This window comes from Thermobia domestica, chromosome 12, assembly GCF_964235325.1.
Source record: "Thermobia domestica chromosome 12, izTheDome1.hap1.1, whole genome shotgun sequence".
In the NCBI taxonomy this organism is placed as follows: Eukaryota; Metazoa; Arthropoda; class Insecta; order Zygentoma; family Lepismatidae; genus Thermobia; species Thermobia domestica.
This window is the reverse complement of record NC_137465.1, coordinates 169,990,687-170,010,953: the sequence shown is the minus strand read 5'-3', so window position 1 is coordinate 170,010,953 and position 20,267 is coordinate 169,990,687. Positions and strand designations below refer to the sequence as shown.

Genomic DNA, 20,267 nt, shown 5'->3' with positions numbered 1-20,267 from the left:
GTGACACGTAATCTCGGTACGCATCTCATGTAAGTTCCTTCCCGGCCTGAGGAAAACCCGCCAGAAAGCTGACCACGAATTCGAATCTAGGACCTCCCTGCAGGAAGTAAGAATGCGAACTATTGGACCAGTCCTATTTATTAATAGTGATAATATTCGTAAAAGTTCTTAAACGAGATTGTTGCGATAATTGTTTAAGCAAAATTTTATGTATCGCCCGTATATAATTTTATACTATTCCTAGATAACTAAGATAAGTGTACATATGCATTTACGTGGTCTTGAACGTGAATCTTTGAAGAACACATGGTTATAATTCATTTCAAGCGTTAATTATATCTTTACTGGATGGAAAGTAAACAATTGTAGGACTTTCTGCAGGCAACTACATAACATCAAAGGAGAAACTTGGTTGGGTAGAAATATCTGGAGTAGACACCTACTGTATTTCTACTGCTTTCACTTTGTAGAAACAACTGTGGTAATTATAATTAAAAAGAAAGGATATGGCATTTTCTTCAGACCGTGTTACGGAGTTTCATTTTCCCTTTACGTCTTTCGTAGTGGAAAATAAACTTTGGAGTATGCTGTCGAAATGCATTCGGTGTTTGTGTTACATTCTCTATTTTCTTAAAACTGCACGCAGTGAAGTTATGTTAAAGGAGAAATTATGTATGTATGTGATATCAGCTATCGTCTTGGTTTCTATGATCTTTATTTGTTACATATTATTTAAGAAATGCGAATTCGGGGAATTCTTTTGGTTGATTTGCAGTTTAGTGTTCCCTTCATTATCGATACTACGCGAGACCTGAACTTACAGTTAACATGGAATCCCAACCACTGGAGCTCCCACCAAGAATCGAACTTCGATCTTCTGTTCCAAAGGCGCGTACGCTAACCATGTAGCCACTAGGAAATTTTGGGAATTCTTTTATCGCGGCCAACTTAAGCATACTAACAGTTGTAATTGAAAAAAATGGATGAGACTTGAAATTCCAATATTTCGTAATGATAAGATGTTACAATAACTACAAATATTTTAGTAAGCAGTAAAGTCTTACATATTACAAATGCTTTGTGTATTCTCCATGTATTGCATAAACAAGGAAATTATAGCTGAATTCATTCCAAACGCTATGCAGTGTGATTCCATTGTAGCCGCAAGGTGCTCTGATTATAGTTTTCAGATATCGAGAGTATTTAAGAATGGTGACACAAAAACATAAGTCTTTGACAATTCCACAAATAAAATCTTAGGGTGTATTATCTGGAGGCCAAAGTTTTAGTGCCAAATCTTTTCCCCATACATTGTTTTGTCATCTGCGTAAAGAACATTTGCAACTTGTATGGCCTTTGAATTAAATATTTCCTTAATACATGACATGGAGTATTTTGGAAGAGGAACATAAGTTCTTGGCTGGCTTGATAGTAGACATGCACGAGTAAGCTGAAACTTCACTTCTATCTTCCTTATATTTTCCTCTGAAGTGTGTGGGCAGCAGCCTGCGCCCTTCCCTTTGCGTAAATAGGCTGTTCTTTCAAATTACTAGTTTCAGACGTTTTTTTTTTTTTTTTTTTTTTTTTTTTCGTTAACATATCAATGATAAAACGCTATGCACGTTGCGTAGCAACTACAGATTCCATCTTGCTGAACTGTAAATCACGAAAATTCATGTGTTGCGAAGTTGCTATCTTAGGAACTAAAATTATAGAGCAATAGTGTCCTAAGATATGCATCTAACAGCGGTTATTGAAAATTAGTGCATTTCTTTCAAACAGCAAGTATCATTCAAACCGTTTGCTTATTGGAGATACGTAACGATTTATTTGTGTGTGATTTACGTCCCACAGTTGTACCCTTTTGGCAAAAAAAAAAAAAAAAAAAAAAAAGGTAAAAGAACATAAATAACACCCATAAGCTAAGCGGGATTCGAACCCGCGACTGACATGTTTCATGATCCCCATCATAATATCTTCGACGACTGAATCATGCCAACCGATAAATATGGGAATTTGAAATTGGGTACATGTTTTCAGTTACTCTGTATATCAAAGTGGATCTTGAGGTAAATCGTCTATTAGAAAAAATATCGTTCCGATACCATTTAATACTTAAGGTTCACATCTAACGTAGCCTCAATCGTGAAATGGGTCGTTATAACTGGAAACAAACACCTTGTTTAAACAAAATTACGAACACAAAATACATTGACAAACATAATGTGAATGTTGTACTTGTACAATAGTATTTTGGATTCATAGCGATCAAGAACTATTATAGTACTGTGAAACAAAATCATAATTATTTCTGTTTTGTTTGTTCTTTTGGTTATTTAGTTTGTTTCATTCGAAATTTACCGTATAATCCGATCATGTATCAGGTTGTAAAGAAAGTTCTTGCGGTTTTTGTTACTTCTATTTTGAATTATGTATTTTTAACTCAAGAGTCGTTATAATATTGCGAATATATATATAAGTTTAAAGGGCGTTTTTCGCTCTACTTATTAGTTGTATTGGTTTTGTTTTAAAATACTTTTTTCACTTTTTGTCATGATAGCATGGACAAGAAGCAAATTCGAACGATTTTCTTGTTCCATCTCAAGCTAGGCCGAAAAGCTGCCCAGGCAGCTCGTGATATCAACGATGCGTTTAGCCCAGGAACCACTAACGAACGTACGGCACAATGGTGGTTCAAGAAATTTCGCAGCGGTGACGAGAGCCTGGAATATGACGAGCGCAGTTGTCTTCCATCCGCTGTTGACAACGACCAACTGAGAGCCTTAGTCGAAGCCAATCCACACACAACTGCTCGAGAGCTTGCTGAATACTTGGGTGTAACACCTATTAGAATTTCCAACCACCTGCAAGAGATTGGGAAGTCAAAAAACACGATAAATAGGTGCCGCACGAATCGACCGAAACCCATCGAAATCGTCGTTTTGAGGTGTCGTCTTCTCCTCTTCTGCGAACAAGAACGACCCGTTTCTCGACAGGATTGTGACATGTGATGAGAAGTGGATCCTTTACGACAATCGGCGACGTTAAGCGCAGTAGTTGGACGTCGGCGAAGCTCCTCACCAGTTCCCGAAGCCGAAACTCCACCCACAGAAAATCATGGTGATTGTTTGGTGGTCTGCAGCCGGGCTCATCCATCACAGCTTCCTGAATCCGGGCAAAAGGATTACGGCGGAGAAGTACTGCCAACAAATCGACGAAATGCACCAGAAGCTTCGACGTATGTGCCGGCATTGATCAATAGAAAGGGGCCAATCATTCTCCACGACAACGCTCGTCCGCATGTTGCACAACAGACGCTGCAAAAGTTAAACGCATTGGGCTACGAAACTTCGCTTCATCCACCATACTCGCCGGACCTCGCCCACTGACCACCACTTTTTCAAACATCTCGACAACTTCCTCCGCGATAAATGCTTCAAAAGCCGAGACGATGCCGAAGCGACCTTCAACGACTTCGTCGCGCCCAGAACTCCAGAATTCAATGCTACCGGCATTAACACACTTGTTTCTCATTGGCAAAAGTATATTGATTGTCATGGTTTTTATTTCGATTAATAAAGGTGTGTTTTAACTGAGATATGCCCTTTTGAATTTGAATGTTGAAAACCGCAAGAACTTTCTTTACAACCTGATATTTCTACAAGGTTCGAACCTAGGACTGTGACAGATAACCACTACTTGTGTGAATCACTTAAATAGAGGACCTAAGTTCTAAGCTTTTTCCAGAACCTGCATGAGAGTATACTTACCATCCATCCTCTTTTATCCAGAGATGTTCACTTTGTAGAACCCAAAAAATAGTCTGAGCAAAAAATAGTTTAGTTTCTAAGGGAATACACAACTTCCAACAATAACCACGAAAGAATAAAACTTAAAATACCCTAATCGATATTGTAAAAAGTTTAGTTGCATAAAATATATTTTTCGCTATGACATTAAGAAATTTATCTTCTAACATACATCTTTTTGTGAAGTGTAGCAGTGTCCTTTTTCTGAAGGTCTGTCATATGGTAACCCTGCGTGAGAGACAATATCCCTTCTGATATAAAGTAATTTTCCTGAAATTTGAGTAGCCTATCTTGAAATTAATTGTTTATAAATGGTTGTGCATATGTACAATCCGCGGCAAAAAACCTGCAACATGAGCATATAAGTTTATTGTGAAATTACGAAGTCTTTTGCTCCAAAATAAGTGTGCACGGGAGGAGGCCGAGGTTTATCCTGGCGTGATTCGTTCCACTTAGACGTTATGTTCATTCCCTGTGCTGTTAGGCGTAGTTTCACAATAAACTTACATCCTCATGTTGCAGGTTTTTTGCCGCGGATTGTACCACAATTACATGAATTTCAATTAACTTGGCATTAACAGGCAGTTGCCTAATTTAACCTTCTCAATTCAGCGGAGAAGGTACGACCATTTTCCGATATCCGTGCAAACTTGACCTTAGTGAAGTTATTCTTTTTTCAGTTTTCTAACTTCCTGTCTGGATGCAAAGATATGTAACGCATATTTATACTTTCTCTGCATTGTTATTGTTGAGCTGTTGTTGAGGAAGTTTCTCTCTGTTAATGAAGGTCTTGGCTAGCGCCTTTTTGTCTTGGTTGTATTGATCTCAGCAATGTAATTATTTCTTCGTCCTTCCCATTCCAAAATGCATTAACTGCTCTTTGTCCCGTTAGGGTTCTAGTCTTCCAGTAAATGGAGTTTCAACCCTTTTTGTGAAATGATCTATGATTTTTAGATAGAACCAGGGCATCAGAAATTATAGCATCGGTCTATTTCTTATAAATCAATTTCATAAATTGCGTAATTCTTTTGTAAAAAAAAAATATTCAAACAATAGTTTTTATTAAAAATCTATACGATATTGAAATTAATAATAAATGTGAAAATTAGTTTTAGAAAAGGAAAATAAAGTAAGAAGTTTGTGCTGGAAATTTTAGTTAACACTTTTCTAACAATAGTCTTCAATGAAAATTCAATTTGAAATACCTTGAATTTTAAACATATAATATTGATGTCGATAAGGGACGTGAAAATTCCAAAGTTTTCTTATCAAAATATGACAGCATTGCTTGTTTGAAGAGAACCATGTAACTCAGGGAATATGGCACTAACATGAATTATTTGATCACCGGCGTGTAGCAATAACGCGGTATTGTACACACTGTTCATTTCAATAAGATTATAGTAGATGTAAAACATACGGAACATATATAGGGTGCGAAATAATCAGTCAAAGTGGGAGAAGGAGGAGGGGAGAGAGAGCAGTGGAAAATAAAATCACACTGGAAAAATTCAACATAAAGAGTTCACATACTTGAACATTGATAATTTTTAAACTGTGTAGAATTATGGACACTGCTAACATGTGTTACACAAATACAGAAAAATGTTAAGGACGTATGAAATACTTGTTAATTATATATGAATTACTGCAATTAATTTGCTAACTTCTGACAGTAGTGTGACTTTATGCACGCCCAGTAACTTATTAATGAGAAGAATTTTATTTCAAAAATATTCAATAATGGGGAATTCCCCGCTCCCCTTAGGATTTTGTATATTGAACACATAGAAAAGGAGTAGCGTAAAATTGAATTACAAATTGGTCTCTTAAAGGACTTTCAGCCTTGAATTTGAAAGCATCCAACTCAGCAGTTTGGCAGAATAACAAAACTCTTTTGCGCAGAGATTGTTCTGTTTATTGAAAAATTTTTGTAACATCAATAAACTTATCATTCATCATTAGTGACATTATTAGAATTGTTGGCAGATTTGCATTTTATTTTAGAGTACCTTTTATAAGGAACACGTTTACGTAGCTGATTTCTTTTCTAAATACCACAGAACAACCTAACCATATATATTCACAAAAGTTGTACGAGTATATAGACGTTAAATTTATGCTTTTCATCAGTAACAGAATTGCTAGCAACGCTGTTGCCATGAAGAGTCACTGACATAGTGCTCTAACTTCGGCTACCTAATTATTGCATGTGTAATGAAATCGATCAAAATAGATTATTATTTCAGAAATTTTTAAAAACTTTTATGTGCAGTCATGGAGGCCAGTCGGTGTCAGTGACAAATGTAAACGGGTACAGTGCGTGAGGTTTCTTCAGAATCCGCTGAGAGCCAGCGTCTGGGGAAGGGAGAAATATTCTCAGAAGCAGTGGCACAACTAAAGACTTGCCCCCCCCGCAGACAGCGTGGAGCGGGGCCCCTTCTCTACGTCCCACTTCACAATTCCCCCCCCCTGATGGCTTGAGGTCCCCCCGCAATGCGGGGTCTGTGGGGCCCTTATTTACGCCCCTGCTTAGAAGCCTACTTATATTCAACATTTATATTCTAGATTTAGGTAATTTCGAGTGTAACGTTTTAGGTGAAAAAATATACTGTTTAACATTAAAGAGACTAGACCAAGAAGGAGGTATCGAATTGACTTCAAATTTGCAGAATGAATAGAAAATGGAAGATCATTTAAATTATTAGCACAGTGCCGCCAACGATATCACTCAAAATTTCACCAGATTTGTGAACAGATCCACCAGAATGCCACCAATCTCCAGAATCCCATTGTTTAAAGAGATGTATAGCATTTTAATTAATTATTGTCCATATACTTGGAAAATTATATTTTTAAAATGAAGGGTAAGTAATTACCACTATGCATAACGATAATAGTTTGTCATTCGAATCGTCATTTTAAGTTTGTGAAGTAGAGTAAGTTCTCATTGTATCACGTAATACGAAAATACGCAAATCAAAATTATATATATATATATATATATATATATATATATATATATATATATATATATATATATATATATATATATATATATATATATATATCGTGTTAGTCGTCCACTGAATCATTAGATCGCAAAGCCAGACCTCTCAAACTTCCTGCATTAGTTCTAATAAATAAAAAAGGAACTAAGGAATTCGTAACCAATGTTTCAGGAAAAAAATGTTCCGGGGGAGGACACTTAGTTTTTGGAGGGGTATATATTATTTTCACACGGTACTGTTCTATTTATTATAATATTATAGACGTATTATTTTGGTCTTCTTTGGAAGCACTTTCAGAACTCCAGGGGGGCAGTGCCCGCCAAAAACATGTCTGGAAGAAACGCTGCTCGTGCCTAGTGTGAAAAGAAGTACATGTGACATTATATATTAGTGCGTGTTGTACAGCAGTTTTTTCCGCTTATTTTAATACGCAGTTCGCAAAAATTTTTAATTTTCGTCCTGGCAAACCTAGAATTTTCATCCTAGTTAGAAGGAAAGATACACTGTACTTTCGAAATGCATTGCGTGTAAGTAATTCTTTGGAATCAACTGATTTAGCGTGAAACCTCTGGTTTCCATCACTGGATTCAGTGACGCATCCTTCCCCTCGGCCTTTAGAAACAGCAACCGGGAGCAGGCCGGAGAGTTACAGTAACAGTTTTCCTGGTAACTAAGATTAATGGAAAACATTTTAGTAATACAGATTCCATTATCTTCCCCATTCCATACGTGCTTTTCAATCCATCGGCAGCGGCCCACATTAAATTCGTCGCTCTTATTCCTTCGAAGATGTTCGTAATTCGGTTTGCAGGATATGCTGCTATATTCAAGGTCTGTGTCTTTATATTCAGTGATTTAGAAGAAACGTGTAGGAATAATTTAATTTATCTCGTGTTTCTCCATCTCTTCGGAGTGAAATTTTCAAAAGTCATTCAAGTAAATTTCAAAAAGCTCCCATTACAAATGTACTTTTATATCCAACGATTGGGGGGTGGAAGTATGATGATGCTATTAAAAAATTTTATATTAATAGCATCTCGGCTGTTCTTACAAAATTTTCGCACCTTCACGACATCAAGCAATCCTATAGAATGAAAGCGTGATTGCAGCAAACTCATTCCGAGATTCCAGTGAAAGCAATGGTAAGAGTTTTGAGATCATTTTTTTTTCCAATAAATATGCCATCTGTCAGAGCATAGTATATATAGTGAAATTACAAACTAAACAATCCTTTCTTACCAGCAGTAAAAGCATCGAAAGGGCATTTGAGCCAGGTGAGGGAGTGCCAGTGAGTTAAATCATTACATATGGTTATCCACTATCAGGAGGCACGAGAAAATTGACCTATTCTTCTCTCGAATAATATCACCTGTTGGTCTTGACTTCTGAGGGGGGGGGAGTCAATTTTGTTTATATGTATGTTATGTATTAGGTAGATCGATTCCCTGCTCATCAAAGAATCTATTTTGAAATAATAATTATTGTATAAAGCTGTCACTTCAGCCTATTTCATGTATCCATTTTGTTAAATATCCACTGTTACTTGCTGCATCAATTTGGAAGCTCTCTTTAATCAAGTCGCTGTATATGGAGAATCTGATTTTTTGTATGATATTTATCTCTACAGCATTTAAAGGTTCATTGCCCTCTCGAAATACTGCATCAATTCGTTGCTGTGTGGTATCATTCCGCGTTTTCGTATCATTCTGCGTAAGTGTGTAAAATATACCCTTGAAAAAGTTTCGTATGCCTGAACAGTTGCCAAAAAATATATTTCTTTTAAATCTCAGGCTTCATGCCATCATGTGGAAGACAATGAACTTCTTGCGTTTACAGAGCACTAGAAGAGTCTGTATTTGTTCTTTTAAAGAAGATACAGAATTTTTTCTCCCGAATGCAATGAAAAAATGAATCAAGTGCGTGGCTCGCTTCCAGGAGCACAATGTGAGCCTTTCGGCGTCATAGCGGCTAACACACGAAAGACACAATACACATAAGAAGAGATACCCGTAATTTGACACATGAGTCATCAAATGCTAATATTCATCTTATTCACAAAAGTTTAAAAAAAAAAGAACTCATGCAATACAAATATCGTATTCGACAAGTATTCGTTTCACAGTTCTCTTTCGAACATACAGTAAGTATAGAACTGAATAATCTAATACATTTCATGCATTACGTCATATTTCCATTTTTGGATAAAGCGACTGGGGGCGGGGGATATACTCCATTTCAAAAAGAATGTAATGTATAACTTTCCCCAAAATTACTAGTTTTGTATGAAACATGGAGTATATTTTCTTCGAGACAATAGATATTTTCCAAGGATCTATTGCTTGCGACTGAAATTAGCACTAGTAATGGACTCACTCCATTTAAAAAGAAAGAAAAAAGTTGGGATATTGGTAACGCTGCTTTCATGATCACAAACAACCAGGGTTGATATGTTTAAAACATGTTTAAAACGAGGGCTGTTGTTTTATTCAGTTTGTTTTAAACGTTTTAAACAAATTGTTTTAAACGTGTTTTTTTTTCGATGGTGGTTGGACATGTGTAAAACAACTAAAATATCAGATTGAATAAGTTATTTAATTTTCTAACAAACAACCCATCCTCCGCAGGATTTGTGCATGGAGTAAATTACAAGCAGAGTTGTATTCTTATTATAACAGCATTACTGAACGAAATTCTGCACATCAATGTGCGTATAACTAAACCAACAGAAATTCAAATGAAGTATTTCAACATTTCTTAATTTCCAAGAATAACGGAGGTTAAACACTTATACACTATTCCAAGATCCAAATTCAAAAGTTGGGTATTTTTTGATCACTATCATTTCCATAACAATGAAGAGTTCTTACATCGTAAGCTAGAAGAAATGCTCTGACAAATACAACTCATAGAAAGAGCTGTGACTAGCCTACAAGGAGCAAATGACATATTTTAACTAAACAGTTTTCAAGATACATCTACCTCTATCTGCAACATGGGTACCTAATAATGATTAATGTCTACGGCATAACAACACAATTAACTCTAGACGCCAGCCAGGGATTTTAACAAAATGGTAGACTCTCACGTTCGGGGCTCTGGTGACCTCCCTAATTATCACAGAGTCATGAGTTATACACCATTGGAAAGCTTATAGACCACAAATTCCAATGAGGTAACATTCGTGAAATTGCCACCGTATTCGTAGAAAAAGAACAGACATAAAAAATCATTAAAAATATGAAAATATTGACTTTGCGGGGCCCTGGCAACCCTTGCAGTCACCCTACGCTGACAAAATGATGAATGTGTAGGCCACATACTTGTGACAATAATATAAGAAATGGTAGCCATTGCGTAATGAATTCGTTTTATGTAGGAAATATTTAAAAAAAAAATATGCGCAGAAAACATTCATTGAATTAGACATTCTCTCCCCTCCCCCACTGTAGTGCCACTTCCATGTGCAAATCATTTTTGCTGCGTACATCATGTATACGAACAAGAATTATGCTTCTAGACCACTTGAGTGAAATATATCTTGTGTTATATGGGACCGTCCCGAAAATAAATGTAAATTAACCAAATTTGACCCCCTCTTCCTCTATAAACAAGTACACATACAGGTTACTATCATGTAGGAGACTACCTCATTGCTTCACATAGCAATTTTTGTGGATATACCACAAAGGGGAAGGAATACCTGCCAAAACCTGATGAAAACAAAATTGATGAAAAATTAAAAAATGAACTTCATCCTCCCTTTCTTGGCCGTACATACGTACCTACTATATACATAAAATGTAACTGACGGAAAGCTTCATCCCTAAAAAATATAATCTTTCTAGCTTAGAGGCTGAGCTATTGATGTTTGTTGAAAAAATAAATGTAATTTACGTCAGAAAACTTAAACTCCAAAAATTGGCTAACTTTGCCCCTTCCCTGCTCCCCCATATAAGCAAGAAGTACAAATACACGATATTACCATGTAGTGGCCTACTTCATTGCTTCACGTAACAATTTTTATGAATCTATTCCCCAAGAGGGGGAGTGGCCCCCAAAAAAACTGTTGAAAAAAACACGATAGACTATTTACCCTCCTCCCATATACATAAAATGCACACCAGCAAAGCTGCATCTTTCAGGAATAAATTGGTACCAAAACCATCTTCCAGCCTTAATTTGAGGTTTAAGACTGAGCCATTGAGGTTTAAAGCTCTGACACAGCAGTTGCGTCAATGGGTGTTTAAAGATTAAGAATGCAGACGACCAGTAGAACGTAACATAAAGAAACTAAACTACATATTCCGTGAACGGAGATCGAGAAAATCCCGATTTCTTTCTCCGGAATTGAACATTTGGGCGGATCGAGATTAGGGAAGTTCCCGAAACTTGATTAGCGGTTGAATATAGATGGCAAGCAATACCTAAGAGTGTAAAAATATAATATATACAGGGTTTGTCCGGAAAGTAATAGGACTGAGTCGATTAAAAAAAAAAAAATTGTTGAGCCAGTCGTTACAATTCATTAAAAACTTTCAAAATAGGCTCCTTCTGCGTCGATGCAGCGCTGCCAGCGCGATTTCCAAGCATTGAAGGCGTCACGGAAGTCATTCTCCGGAATAGCCTTGAGAGCCGCGGTGCAAGCTGCTTGGATCCCCTCTGTCGTCTCAAAATGATTGCCTTTCATCGGGCGTTTCAGGCGAGGAAACAAAAAGAAGTCCGGGGGGGCACATCTGGACTGTAGAGCGGCTGCGGAAGCGTTGGGATGCCGGCCTTGGTCAGGTAGCTGTTCACAAGAAAGGCGGTGTGAGCCGGGGCGTTGTCGTGGTGCAGCTTCCAGTCGGCTCCGATGTCTGGTCGGACCCGATTGACCCTTCGTTTGAGTCTCTTGAGCACTTCCACGTAAAACTTGGCGTTGACGGTTTGTCCAGGAGGAACAAATTCATGGTGGACGATGCCTTTGATGTCAAAAAAGACAATGAGCATCGTTTTCACTTTGGATTTGCTCATTCTTCCCTTTTTGGGCGAGGAGACGCCGGCGTGTGCCACTCAGAAAATTGCCTCTTTTTCTCGGGATCATACTCAAAGATCCATGATTCGTCACCTGTGATTACGTTATTAAAAATTGGGGGTCACTTTCACACATGTTCAAATTTTCTTGGCACAATTCCACTCGCCGCAATTTCTGGTCGTCAGTGAGCACTTTTGGGACAATCTTCGCGCACACCTTGCGCATGTTCAAATGCTCCGTCACAATTTCATCACCACAGTTTTTGGTAAATTTAACATCTGGGCAATTAAACGAATACTTAGTCGACGGTCTGAGTTCAAAACTTCGCGCGCACACGAATCACATTGTCGATGTTTGTCGAAGGTCTTTCAGCACGGTCTTCATCGGCGACCTCTTCCCGGCCCTCCGAAAAGGCCTTGAGCCACCGAAACACACCACTTCTTGCTAAAGCATCATCTGGGTAAGCCTGCTTGATCATATCAAACGTCTCTGTCGCAGATTTACCGAGTTTAACACAGAATTTAATCGCGTACCTCTGCTCTAACGAACGCTGCATTTTCGGCTTGCACCACTCACAGAAACACGTCGCGCCGCGAAAAAGCCTGTCCTGACTCTCCGTGTGCTCGGAGACAACTGACCTGCCGCTTGTTCGTTAGCTAGGAACGCCCTCTACCGGATGCAGTCGGTGCGCGCACGCTCCGAAGTACAGTCATGGCGGAATAAAATCAGTCCTATTACTTCCCGGACAAACCCTGTATGTCTATTTAGAGTATTGTTTTAAACAAAATAAACATTTTAAACATTTTTTTTGTTTAAAACAAAGTACTTTATTTTAAACGTTTAAAACAAAAAAGAACATATTTTAAACATAAAAAACGTTCTTTTTTTTCAACTCTGCAAACAACACTCTGTGGTTCAAAATCATGTGGAGCATTTCAGTTGTGAAAGGAGTAAACACAATGATGTGAGAGGTAGCAGTTAGACAGTTACGTGTATTCAGAGCATTACGAAGAATCGTGAAGGGTCGATTATGCGTTCGAAAGCACCACAAACTATCACCAAAAGAATACGAGAGAATGCGAAGGCAAAATATGCTTGTGTTATACATATAGCTTCCATCTCCAAAGACATTCCATTACCCGTGTAACTTACTAGTTTCTGATGATCTTCAAGATGCAAACTGCTATTACTAAAGTAAATTGCAAAAAATATTGATACCTTTCTTGTTTGAAGCGCATATGGTACCAACCACACATTTTGTGCCTTCGCTGGTGATGAAATAACACTCAACTGTACATCTGTGAAAATGGAACTCAAGTTAATCATCCAGAAATAAATTGCTTGCTGGTAGAGGAAGCTGATTCAGAATTCTAGCATGTTTCCCAGTATGGGTTCACCAAAATTGTTCTCATTAGTGCTGACATAATGGTATTTGCATTGTTTCTTCGCCTACTCTTCATCGAATTGGTTTACAAGAAATGTGTGCGCATTGGAATTGTTGATTCCATACGACTTTTGCCTGTTTATACAATTTACCGAAAAATGGGAGAAAAACCTGTGCAAATTGCTTCCAGCCATCCATCCATACACTACTAGGTTCGGTACGAAGAAGGCAGCTATTCATTCTGCATCGAACATATACTTGGCAAATTTTGTAGTGATGCCTGACTGGGATGATATAGAAAAAAAAAAAAAAAAAAGAAAACCTTAAAGCTGCAGATCAATACCTAGTACAGGTACTGAAGAAACGATCTCACTGGAATTTATAGATGAATTGAGGGTTTGGCAGTATCATCATGGAAAAAATTAGACAATGACTGCTTGCTGCCTACAATCAGGAGTATTAAGGGACACATATTAAGATCTTACTTTTATACATACCTTCAAACGGCACTGTACTGATGACACAATTGTTCACTTAGACCCTTGTAATTTTGGTTTCGAAGTAACAGAAGATTGTTTAATGTCAAAGCAAAACTTACAGCAGTATTCTAATGAGTTTATTGGGGCATGTTTGACATGTACAAAATTCTCATGCATTTGTAAGAAAAACAAGGTAACATGTTGTGACTTTTGCAGGTGTAAAGGGATCGCATCCACTCTGTAAAAATTCTTTTAAGATAAAATCTTAAAAAGCTGTGGTGTTATTCATTGTAGTATATTACATTCTCTTTTTCATCTAATATAATTTAAAAATTCTGATGTACCTTGTATTGTAAATATATTGGTTTTAGGAAAGACTGTTGATATATTTTGTTAAGAATGTTCATAAAATCAAAATGAACGCAACTGTTTATAAATGTATTATCTTACTAATTAGTTATAGTGTTACAACATGTTTTAGTTAAAAGGATTTGATAAAGCACATAGCTTACTGGATTAGAAAATTAGGTGGATATTTAGTTCTCGATAAGAGGAACGGATATATGCGTTGTCGTGAATGTGTCCGTTGGATGTTAATGTAGTTTAAATATGGTAAAATATTAAACGATATTTTAAGAAATGGTTTAATATATTTTAAATACTATTTAAATAATGTATATTTAGCTCATCTGGAACTATGATAGAATTAAAGTGAGTTGCGACTTTAGAAGTATTCGCTTCGCCGATAGTAATTACAACATAATATGTTGGATGTTCACTTTAGTGAGAAAAATACTTACTAGGGTCCCTGCTAAGATATCTTAAAAAAAAAAAAAAAAAGTATGCTAATCAGTCCAATAGTAGTCGAGATATGAACATTTTTGTGATTAGGAATCCGCCATCTTGGATGACGCCGTCCTAGAGAGATGTGTGTTCACCTCAGTAAAAAGATACGTACTAGGATCTCGGCTAAGCAATCCTGAAAGAAAAGAACGTAATTACATGTTAATCAGTCCAATATTAGCTTATATATTTTGTAATTAAGCGGCCGCCATATTTGATGACGTCATATCCGGAAAACGTACCAGGTGATGGATGTCCACCCAAGTAAAAAATAATAAGTAAGACACCTACTAACGATTTCTGAAGAAAAAGTCCCCATACTCAAACTTTCCTACAGAACCACAGTCAGATCCTGGACTATACAGGCGCGTAATGTGTAGGAATTTAAACAGTATTTTTTTTATTATGAAACACAATGGTCAATAACAAGTGTATCGACTGTGTTTACATGAGTCAATGTGTTAGTAGAGAGCAGTGGAACAATGGTATGTTCATTGTATTGTATGGCTGCAATAGCGCCGAACGCGATGGATGCAATGGCATTACTGTCTGGGTTAAAGCTGCCAAACCTCAGAATGCAATATCTGCTTTTCAAGCTACTGACATATGCCCATTCAATCCTTTAGTACTCCCTGAAACAACCTTTGACCAAGTACCATCTCTTTAGTGTTTCCGACACAAGCTCCTACTGGAACTGCATTGGACAACAATAGACAGCCATCCACTGAAGATATCAACAGTCCACAGCCGTCAACATCATCTGCATGTATCAGTGATCCTGTAGCTCAAGCTTCGTCGTAGTCTTCTCAATCTACATCCTCCAGTGACAGCTATTTCACTGAACTTATTCCAACTCCAAAAATTAACAGTCTCTTCCTGAAAGGAATAGACCAAGAAGCGTCCAAGCAGTAGTAGTGACTAGAAGTCTGTTTAATGAATAATTTAAGGATAAAGGGTCAAACTTTGCAAGAGGGTGGATGAAAGAAAGGGGGTACTTATAAAAATAATGGCGAAGGTAAAAGTTAAAAAATAAAAAAAAAAACATATCATAGCAAATATAACTTCTACTATTGCGTTACTGGCAAAAGGTACTATTATAACAATGCTGGTAAAACTATTGATTGGTTGTAATGTGGAGACTCTAAAGGATCGTATCATAAAACTTGTGATGACATGTTGCCTCTTGCTGGGCACTGCTCTTCTTGTTTCAACTAACTGTACTTGTTCCAGCGTGTCTCAGTTCATAGGTTTCATGATAATATGAATAATGATAACCTGGCGCTATTGTATCCATAACGTATGCAATAACGCCATTTCACCTTGCGCGGTTGTAATCAGTGAACACTAAGTTACTAAACAATGCAATATTATTTCTTTCCGTCAAATATTTAATGTGAAATCCTCGAAAACTAAAAATGGTGGCGTTATTGTATCCAATTACCTTATATTACTTTGCTTCAAAGGCGCATCCTAGCAGAAGGAGTAGAGGAAGTTCAAAATTCATGTAAATATATATATATGTCACGAGCCAGCAGTTAGGAAGATAAAACTCAGTATATAAACTTCTCATTAAAAATAAGTTGGTATGTGTTGCAACGTTTTTGAAAATTTTCGTTTTAACTGAGCGGGTGATTTTCCATAATTCTTTTCCATTGAAAGCGATGTTGCCTGTTGTTTGTGATCGCATCACGGGGAAACTGTTGAACAGTATGAAATGAATTTTAAAACATTGTTCATTATTTATTTATTTATATATTGTATTACTTTGATTAAAGGTCACATCGTAATCGAAGTAAAGCAGGTTCAAAATTTCAGTATCTCGTGATCATATCAAGTTAGGAAGATGAAATTTGATATATAAACACCTCACTAAAAATAAAGGGAAACATCACTTCCTGTTTCCGAAAATTTTAATTTTAAGAGAAGAAAGAGGATATTTTCTATAATATTTCTTTCTTCAAAATTAAATCGACGTCTGTTGTTTATGCTCACGTCACGGGAAATAGTTGAACAGTTTGAAATGAGTTTTAGAACATAGTACGTACCTCAAGCTAGGATAATGTCTTGTAACTTTCCTTAAAGAGCGTATCCTAAGGAAAAAAGGGATTAAAATTCATGCCAGAAATATAATATCTTACTACATTTTCATTGGCATTCGTATCCTAAGGGTGAAGGAGGCTCAAAATTTTCCTTGAACCTAATTCTCCCCGTGCAAACAACGGGCACTTCAGCTAGTATGGAATCAAGTGTGACCTGGCTACATTTCCTTTGTTTTTGTTACATACTTGCGTATTAATATAAACAGGAAAAATGTCTCCATGTGTCAGTTAATTACAAATCGAGAATGTTTTACTTGATAAAGGAAAACAAAAAAAGATACACCTCTATCTTCTCAACACTAACGGCAGTCAGTTCGTGGAACTCCCTAATTCTTCTTGCGTATCTGTTGGAGTATGTGAAGCAGAGTACAAATATTGTATGTCACAAAACCCCTGTAATCGTAAAATCTACCATATTGTAAGAAACCAAATTGGCAACTGAAAATGAGAAAAATATTCATTTCCAACGTTTCAGTTCTTAAAAAAATACTTGTTTTTTTTTTTACTTCTTTTAGAAAAGCAATATCCATTTTTTATCTCTGGCTCCTGAACTTAAGATACTATCCCAGCCAGTGGCGGCGATTGGACGTTAAAAGTGGGGGACAAGACTTGACGGAAGGTTGTATAAGTAATAGGATGCTATCTTTTTTCTTTTGTTAAAATACCGTATATCGTATTTCATATTTTATTAAGTAAATTGACAAGACCAACGCAAGTGCCCTTTGTACTCTTAAACAGAGATTTGATTCCTTGCTCATGAACATCTTAAAATTCAAAGCGGCTGATTAATATATTGAATCCTTGAAAGAAGTGAAAGTATGCTGAAATTGTTGTGTTGCAATAGGTTAATTTTTGGGTTATTTTCCATGGCAATTAAAACGCAATTTCTGCAGCTTTCTTAACTCCACCCGGGAAGATAACCTTCACGTACTCACGCAACGGCGAATATTATATGGCACCTTTTTTCTATGAACCAGTAATACATACAAAAACTTTACATTTCCAAATGAAACTATTTACATAAATGAGTTACATCAAAAAAGTTGGGGGCAACTGCCTCCCCCCTTACCCCCCTAATCGCCGCCCATGATCCCAGTATTAGCCATGCGTGTTTTGAGTGAAACCCAGGACGGCTGGCTCAGGGATTTGAATTATGTGTGTAATAGGGGATTTTATTCCTATTCTGTGTTATTTATCCATCTCTTTGTACTCCAGAAAATTGTGTACTTCCTTCCTTCTAGAAATCGAAATGTAAGCGAGTCTCAATTCTGTTGTTTGTCCCACGAAACGCGTATGAGACTTCACGGATTTCTTGTGCATCATCTTTTTCTTTTTTCTAAGTTTAGTTCAGTGTCTCATGATGATACACCAGGACTAAGGAAGACTATGATGATATGTACAATGATGGTGGCATGACGAAAGTAGTAGGAAACGAGAGAATCCCGAGAAACTCATGCACACGAACACACTTAGCGGAAGCTGAGATCGAACTAGAAACCCGTGCGAGACGTGAACTATCGCGGTCCAACAATGGAATTCCATAGTTTCATGTGTACAGTAGAACATATGTGCTTAAATGGCATTTTAAGTAGGAATATGCCTTTAAATATACGTATGAAATTTAATAAAACCCACTGGGGCGATTTTTTTTTAAAATGGGATTTTTAAAACCTTGCTTTTCAGTCTCCCTATACAATATAGAATCCTACCTATGCAATCCAGTAAAGTATTGTATGGTACTGAGAGTTTACTACGTTAGAAAATTTAATATTGATTTGTGAAAAATGAAGTCTATAAATGTTTTTAATACTTTTGTATGTTTATTGAATACTGAAATTTGTCGTTTTATTTTTCAGAACTCGATGCTCGCTTAATGCTGATTAAACAATGTGCACTTGTAGGAGAACTGCCGGACGGTCACAAAGTGTACAAAATCAAATCCGTTACTTTGCTACCCATCGGATCCGATGCAGCACCAACAGAACTTCAACTAGACCCTTGTAGAAAGCACATGTCTTCAAGAAAGGTTGACAGAGGTTCAAATGTATTTGATATACAACAGAAAGCAGCATTTGCAAAAACATGGGGAACAATGAAATCAGCAGCCAGTACTATCAAAAGCACAACACAACAAGCCGCAGCGATTGCGTCTGGACAGGTATGTTTATTCTGATGTAGTTTTAGTTAGGCTCCCATTTCAGAACCGAGGCTATATAAGATGTCAATCTACAGCTGAAAGTGAAATCGGAACCACCATAATGCGTTCAAATTTTTCAAGGCTCTCCCACCGGGAATCAAATTCGGGACCTCACGCACCATACTCGCGTATTTGCCATTAACCAGCAACTTAGGGGGGAGGGGTTATGTAGTTATTTTATATACTTCTGTGTTTCAGATTGTCGAGTAAGTTACATTACTAGTAGTATGTGCGTGAAGGAGTATGTTCGGTGCCGCTTCTTAAACACAGACCACAATCTGATAGCCGTGTATTTTACTGTAAGTACAGTTTTATAAATAAATAACAATTTTTCTAGCAAAATAAAAGCTTTCAATTATTATTGGCAATTAAAATTTAAGGATTAATGGTAATTTTAGGCTATATCATTAACCATACTGTCGGGTTCAGTGATCTTGCTAGTGTCATATGAAGGACGTAACTACTCTAGCGGGTGTAACGTCATGATATATGTCAGAGAGTTGGATATGCATGAACATCACAACGGAACTAGTTCTTCCTTAACATTTCTATTGTCTATTTTCAATTTATACTGGCGTGATTTTGTACACTTTTAAAATTGAGGTGGATTGAGGGAGGCAGCGTAGAAGTTTAAATACCCAGTACAGGATCGCGAGCAGGCGGAGAAAGCAACCACTTGAGTGGTTAATGAGATGTATTTCAATGTCAGTGTCACTTCAATAAGTGGGATGTACACTCATGTCCAAAATGATTGTCGCATATCTATAACTGTCTTCTTGTAAGAATATAATTTGGTAATGATTTTGCAGGGTACTTTCAATACTGATACTATGTGTATAATTGGGAAATGTATATTTGTGGTAAATTTCATAGGAAAATAATTATAAATACGAAAATTAGAATGAGTTAAACAAAATGTTGCTAAATGGACAAGAAAGTTTTATTTTAGTTTCATTGTTCTTATTTGCTGCTCTTTTGACATGAAATTTAGCACATACATGCCTTTGCCGATTATACATACTAACATTATAAGAAATACTGAGCGAATTCCGCTATCAAATTATATTCGTACAATAACACATTTATAAACATGCGACAATAATTTTGGACATGAGTATACATAATCGAATTCCTCCATTTTCTCTCAAATTACGCATGAGGGTTTACACTCACGCATATCATTATGTTCAACTCAATAATATCTATCGATTGGTAGAATGTCATCTTAGGACTTTTTTTTTTCCTGTTAAACAGTAAAATTGTAGAATTCTGTTAAACACTAATGAAATTGTTCATCAGTAAATGCTGTTTCTACAGAACACTGGAATGAAGAATATACAACGATGCGTGAAACTTGTTGCAGATTTTTAGTTTATATAAAAAGTAAGCAACACTCAACTAAGTAACATCTGGAAGGTTTCACTTTACGGGATA

The 20,267-nt window shown here is 36.7% G+C and overlaps 1 protein-coding gene across 2 annotated transcripts in view; it reads left to right on the top strand.

Moving 5' to 3' along the window:
• Positions 1–20,267, top strand: part of sp3 (phosphatidylinositide phosphatase spermathreecae) — a 240,709-nt gene that overhangs the window by 144,373 nt on the left and 76,069 nt on the right. For both annotated transcript variants that reach the window (XM_081734389.1, XM_081734388.1), the window contains exon 3: positions 18,493–18,794. In XM_081734389.1, the coding sequence (XP_081590515.1) occupies positions 18,493–18,794 (302 nt within the window). The remainder of the gene's footprint in view (positions 1–18,492; positions 18,795–20,267) is intronic.